The sequence below is a fragment of the Melitaea cinxia genome, chromosome 5 (genome assembly GCF_905220565.1).
Source record: "Melitaea cinxia chromosome 5, ilMelCinx1.1, whole genome shotgun sequence".
Taxonomy (NCBI): Eukaryota; Metazoa; Arthropoda; class Insecta; order Lepidoptera; family Nymphalidae; genus Melitaea; species Melitaea cinxia.
In genome coordinates, this window is record NC_059398.1 from 18,734,306 (window position 1) to 18,741,598 (window position 7,293).

The window sequence follows — 7,293 nt, forward strand, 5'->3', positions numbered from 1 at the left end:
TAAACACATAAATTAAGTATTTAAGAAACTAAGTTAAAACGTGTAATTAATTCCACGCTTACTTAATTACGTGCTAATCGTAATTACTGTTTGCAGATCGTTATGCAGTCGAGTCAAGGAAGCGTGGAGACATGGTCAGTGCGCTGGACTCGTATGTAAAGCGTCTACGTTATATTATGTATGTTAATGTATTATTATTTGCTTAAAAAGCAACAAAAAATACCGTTACAGTATCCATGGCAGCAAGAAACGTGTTGCTTATGTAAAAGGAATCATTTTTTTTATTAGTTACAATTATATTGTCCTTTGTTCTTGTACACACGTAAATGGTAATATGGATTATTTGCGTCAGTTAAAATAAAGATTTGGAGTAGGTTTTTAAGTATGTATTTAAGTTGATCTATTATCGACTTATATTTTATATATCAACATTATATGCCAAGACAAACCCAATAAGGGTTTAATGGCATTGTTACTGTTGAAATAAAAATATGTATGTATATATAAATAAATAAATAAATAAATTGGATCCTCGACTAATAGCGCCATATTTTGACATAATTGTGTTTGCTCGCAAACGAAAAAAAAACCGACTTCAATTACATCGACGAGTAATACAACGTAGATCGACGAAAAAATAGTCAAGTAACAACGCATTATCAAAGCATACGCATTATTACTCAAAAAGTAGTTATCAGATCTCGATGAAATTTAAATGTGACCACATGATAAACATCGGCTTTCGATTTAATTAAAAATCATTAAAATCGGTACACCTAATAAAAAGTTATTGCAGATTTTCAAGAAGTTCCCTCGATTTCTCTGGGATCCCATAATCAGATTCTAGTTTCCTTATCATAGTACTAAACTAGGGATATCTTCTTTCCAACAAAAAAAGAATTATCAAAATCGGTACACGTAGTAAAAAGTTATTGCGGATTTTCAAGAGTTTCCCTCGATTTCTCTAGGATCCCATCATCAGATCCTGAAAAAAAATACAGTCGAATTGAGAACCTCCTCCTTTTTTGGAAGTCGGTTAAAAACTCTACAAATCGTGGCGATAAGCCCTGTTTAATAGAGATGGTGTAATTCGTATTGCCTGCGGTAAAATTGTGATGTTTTGTAAATATTTTCATTTATAAAGATTAATTTTATAAATATTATTACAGCACAAAATATTTTAAGATTACTAAAGCTTCAGAAGAGTATAAAGGAACATAAATCAATACGTGCTCCCTGAATAAAACTGACGAAAGCTTTCATATAAATAATAATAATTTAAATTAAAAGTCGATCAAGTGTGAGGAGAGACACAAAGGCTTCCGAGGCACCGTCGTGATTAACAATGAATATATTTATTATGATCGAGCAACAAACAATGACAAAAAGACATTTTCGTGTTGAAATTTCTTTATTTGAATCTAGCTGTGCCCGCGACTTCGTCCGCGTGGAATTTAAAAAATATCTAAAATAAAAGTAGCTTAACCCTTTCGGTTCGGCCTAGGGGTACAGTTCTTAGACTGAAACTTAAAATATGAATCTTCACGCGTTAGAACGTTGTAAAATACTTATACTGAAATAAGATTACTATAAAAACTATCTAGACTTTTTCTAATGGCTGAAATCTAGACTTTTAACCATGGGACAATATGTCCCATCAGTCTTGAAACCTATTGTATTTGAGTAGGTTTTTCATACATTTTTTGGAAAAATTATAAATTGAATTTTATAAATAAAACAATAATGCTATATTTACTATTTATTGAATGTTATCAAAAAACATCATGTCTGCTTAGTATTTTAAGGCAATAAAAAATTATATAAATTAAAAAAAAACGAGAGCAGAGGGCAAAATACTTAGAGAAGAAATGGGCATCAAGAAAGGTGAAATGATGCAAAACAGTTTTTACATAAAAAGCTATTACACGCACTACATTTGGTGTAAGTGCGCGTGTCTTTTTTGTTTTTTGTGCATGAAATGCAACGTTTCCTATTATCGGTTTGGATGGGTAAATGGTTACCTACCACACCTCCAGTAGGTCGCATTGGATTCACAGGTCTTCTTTTGTTTCCCGTTATATTTTTTCCGTATTCTACCATATTCTCAGCCAAATCAATCATGAAATCTTTCATAGAGCATTTTAGATTTACCTTTTCTCTGTATATTACCCAAGAGTTTACTACTGCCATTTTCAAAAGCCTGTAGAATACTTTCTTCCACCATTTCGTCGATTTCCGTTCAAATTCATGCTCTCCACACATTCTGTCATTTCGGTCAACACCACCCATTGCACGTCTATAAAAGGCGACCATTTCTGGTGCTGGTACTGGTATTGTGATACCATTCTTCAACTTTCGTTGAACTTCAGTTCTCGTGGCATCATGACAGTTACTCATAATCACAACATCTTTCGTATCTTGCCATCTAGCCGCAATAGTGCCATGACCGTTCTCAACAAATGCCATTTCACCTTGCTTGAATTTCTGTCCGGGACAGATCTTAGGCATATTTTTGCGAGATACATTACATGTACCCACACAAGCAAATTCAAAGGTGTTCATTAGTGTCACTGAAGTAAAAAATCTGTCAAAACAAAGTGTTGTATCTGGATTTTCTATGGTAGCACTTAGAGTGCGAATAACATTTTCTCCGAGTGTCATTTCTTGTGTTTGTCGTAACATAGTCGCATTTGAGTCTCTTCCAACATAAACGTTCATATCATAAGCATACCCCGTAGTAGCATCAGCTCGTACCCATATTTTTATTCCTCTATTAGTGGGTTTCATTGGCATATATTGCTTGAGACACGATCGGCCTTTGAACTTTGTCATTGACTCATCAATGCTTTGTATGTAACTATCTTCTCTGTACTTTTTGAACGTTATTTTTAAACAATTCATTATGTCTTCTATATAATAAATTTTATTTATTACATTAGGAGGCTTTTCAGGATTGGTAAAATAAAGTTTTCCTAGCAAAAATTTGCACCTATCGCGACTAATAGCAGCTTTTATAACCGCATTACCGAGTGAAGGTTTAGTAGACCAATAATCTGAGAATGAAGGTAGTTGGTTATATCCCATAATTAGGGTGCAACCCAGAACTATCATTATTTCGCCTCCATCTGTAGCTGTCATATAGCTTCGTTTGCGAGCTCTAGCATCTCTATCTCCTACTTGTGATCTTGCTTTATCTATTCTTAAGTTAGTATTTAGGGCAATGTAGTTTATTAAACTTTTAGGGAAAAATTTCAAAAATATGTCAAGAGGCTTGGAATCACTCGAGAATAAATTTGAACTTCGGCAAACTCTTGGTAAACTCACGGATTTTCGCGGTGTAAAGGATTGTTCTACTGGGCCCCAAATAATATTAGTATTTGAAGTCGAAGGTCTTTGCAATACTTCGTACGAATCTTCTATTCCCACAACTTTATTAATTACTTCCATTTCTATCTGTTGATCTTCTTGCACTTCCCTATTTTCACTTTCTAGTTCAATATGATCCGTACTTGCACTAATCATCTCTTCATCTTCCTGCATTAGTGGGTCTTCTGGTTCAATCAAAACATCACCATCAATACTACTATCTGATTCATTTTCAAAGGTACGTCTAGCATGTGAGTCTTGCGGTGGAACATATAAGTCATCACTACCAACAGATTCATCGAAAGAGGTCTCATCGTCATCATCATCGTCTAAGAATTTACTAATTTCATCTTCTCTCAGCGTTTTTTTTATAATTTTGCGTTTTGAAGACATTCTGAAACAAGTACACAATCATGCAAAAGCAGCGAAAAGCAGTATTAAGTAGTAAAAGAAAGCAATGAAAAGCATTATTTCCATATAAACTATAAATCAGCATAATGCAATGAAATCTCCTTTAATCTAAGGTTAAGTAAGTTTAAAAAAGACTGATGGGATCCAGTGTCCCAAAACCAAAATTGTTTATCAAAATCCCAATATTTTGCAAAGAAAATATCTTTAACATAAATTAGTTAGTTTACAGAACGTAATAAATAAAAAAACTTACCTGAAAACAGCTTTAAAACCACTTATATTTATTATCAAAAATGTAACGTCTTTTCCGTGACCTTTATAAATTACGACTGTCTAAAAAATAATGTTGCCAGATAAAAACTACCATTGTCAATATATAAAGTGAAGATCCATTCACGATATGGGATGTATAATCCCATTTATAAAGTAAATTTAGAGTCTCAGTCCTCAGTTGCATATCCATGGGATGTTATGTCCCAACAGTCATCTGAAGTATGGGACATATACATACCAACAGGTCCGAAAGGGTTAAGCTCCTCCTTAGTATATCAGCTATCTGCCAGTAAAAGTCCTGTCAAAATCAGTCCAGCCGTTTCAGATATTAGCCGGAACAAACAGACAGACAGACAGACAAAAATTATAAAAAAAATATTTTGGTATATGTACCTTGTACACAGACATATTTTAGTTATTTTAATATTACAAACACACACTCCAATGTAATTTATTTGTATGGATAAAGAAAAAATATGTTATTTAAGACGGCTTCAAAAGCACGTTTCAATTTTCCTTTTAGAAAGCATATATTTTTTTTTATTAATTACTAGCTGTGCCCGCGACTCCATCCGCGTGAAATTTAAAAAAAAATATTGTACTGTTCGCAGAGTTACAAAATAAATAAATTTATTAAATAAAAATAGCCTAAGTTACTCCTTATTACATAAGCTATCTACCAATAAAAGTCCTGTCAAAAACGGTCCAGCCGTTTTAGAGATTAGCTAAAACAAACAGACAAACAGACAAAAATAGTAAAAAATGCTATATTGGTATATGTACCTTGTATATATCCCTATGTATTTAGTAAAAAGTGGTTATTTTAATATTACAAACAGACAATCCAATTTAATTTATTTGTATGGATAAAGAAAAAATATATTATTTATGACGGCTTCAAAGGCACGTTCCAATTGTCATTTTACAAAGCATATAAAAAAATTAATTAAGTAATGATAAGTCAAAAATCGTCAAGAAACTTGAGGGTAGTATTTTAAAAGCCTTAAATACTCAAACGTTATGCACTCAGTCACAAGGACATGCTGTGTCTTGACAAAAGCTAACGAATTTACACTATTACTTTGATAATAACGTAGGTAAACATGTATGAAATACCAACAACCCATATTTCGTTAACTTTTATAACTGTCAAGTACACGTGAATTCATGTTAAATATTTAGCATAGCTGACACCTCCGTGTATTTACTGAGGTGATAAGTAATCTACCAAGACTGTACAGTGAACAATCTTCATCTACCTACGTGTCCTATGACCTTCAAACCTACGGTTAAACTTTAAATACGCACTCATATACAGACTTGCGTAGTTCGTGGAAGATTTCTATGGAGGCTAGCAATTATATTAAGCTTTCTTGTGCTTCGAAGGCGGCGAATAAACGAAGTAAGCAAAAGCGAGTACCGTAGCCTATGGACGTGTAAGGTCCTGACCATTGAAAGCGCGTTACCGACCCTACTCTCGACCCTAACCAGGAGCTCTGATTACCTTCCTCATCACAGGAACACATTATTTACTATTATTTTACTAATCAAGGCAATAGCATCAGTACAAACAATTTGTCAAAAAAAAACTATATTTGATACGTAACGTTTTTATGTTCCTCTCTGGATGTGGTGTCGATAAAATCTATTTATTGTGGCAGACTAAACCTGTATGGGTACATTAATAAGTGTGACGAAATTGATCTTTTATAAATCCCTAGCTATATATCTCACGGGTTTACTCGCATGATTCTCTAACCCGTATAATATTCGTGACAAGTAAGCGAAGTGTCATTGTTAATCTCAATCTGTCAGTATACCAAGTCAATCTTCTTATATATAAAATTCTCGTGTCACAATGTTAGTTAAAATACTCCTCCGAAACGGCTGCACCGATTTTTATGAAATTTTGTGAGTATATCGGATGTCTGAGAATCGGCCAAGTTAGTTATAAGGGGGGGGGGGGGGGTTATAACATATATGGCAAAACAATAGTAAATAAATAAAATAATACATGGTAGACTATTCCTAAGGTAATCAACTTAATACGAAATAAAAGCTTTTTGAAGTAAAATTTTTTGACGCACGCTTGACTTGGGGAGTAAGCTGGTGAATGTGGGACGAGGGCGTTACGAAAAATATGATCAGTCGAGGTGAACACAACAAGAGAGAGAGGTGCGAGGAAACATTTTCTTTCTCTCTTTCTCTCATAGCCAGTTACGTGCAGAAGTTTTACTTCAGTCGTGTGGTCTAAATCACACGCGTTTTGTTATATTTATATATAATTAACTACCTATATATTTTTAACTGAGGTAGGACACACCGGGGAAATTTTCTGCTTAAAATATGGAGCAGCCCGACTGAGGTAGTACCTCGACCTCGTTTGCTAATTCATTAATATTCTCATTATTTCGATAAACCATGATTTCATTTTGAACATCGTTCAGTAATTATTTAGTAACCAAGCTGATTGTAACAGTGATTCTTACCCTCAAACATACCCTTCACTTCACGATACAAACTCAATAGAAAAGGATACACTCTCACTACTTGGTGGGATTAATAAATTAAAGATGAGTCTCGTCTCCAGCGCCGTGTTCGCGACTGACTCAATCCTACTCTTGAGAGTTTTATCATTTACTCTTCTTGCATTATGTATGAAATTGAATGGATTTTAGAAAACTATACACACGTTACATTTTAATGCTGCCGTTAAGAACGGTTCTAAAATAGCCCTCAGCAAAGTAGGTAATAATATAAAGGCTGAAATTGACTAGCCCGTTGGCGCAGTTTGTAGTGACCCTGCTTTCTGCTCCGCAGGTTGTGGGTTCGATTCCCACCCCGAGTCTGGGTGTAATATAAATATTTATTTATATATTTATATATGTATTATTTATAAGTATGTCTATCGAAAAAAAAATATGTAGCTATATACCAGTCGGCAGTAACCTATAACACAAGCATTAAGTTGCTTACTTTAGGAACAGACGACCGTGTGTGTATTGTGTAAATATTTATTTATCTTATTTATTTTATAATAAAATTCAATTTTAATAAAAATTCGCACAAAATGAAATGAAAATATTAATATGTACCTACTCTTACTTTTTAGCCAACTTTAAAAAAAGGAAGAGGTTCTCAATTCAACTATATTTTAAAAGTTAAAAAAGTTAAATTTTTACAATGCGCGCGCACACCGTCACAAAAAACCGACACTCTGTTAGCTACTCAACAAAGAAGAAG

At 33.6% G+C, this 7,293-nt stretch overlaps 1 protein-coding gene across 1 annotated transcript; it reads right to left on the reverse strand.

Moving 5' to 3' along the window:
• Positions 1-1,045: 1,045 nt before the first annotated feature.
• LOC123653924 (piggyBac transposable element-derived protein 4-like) lies at positions 1,046-3,540 on the reverse strand. The gene is made up of 3 exons (XM_045589900.1): positions 2,990-3,540; positions 2,026-2,866; positions 1,046-1,099 (listed from the first exon to the last, which is right to left on the reverse strand). The coding sequence occupies exons 1-3, from the start codon at positions 3,538-3,540 to the stop codon at positions 1,046-1,048; spliced, it is 1,446 nt and encodes a 481-aa protein (XP_045445856.1).
• Between the last annotated feature and the right edge of the window lie 3,753 nt (positions 3,541-7,293).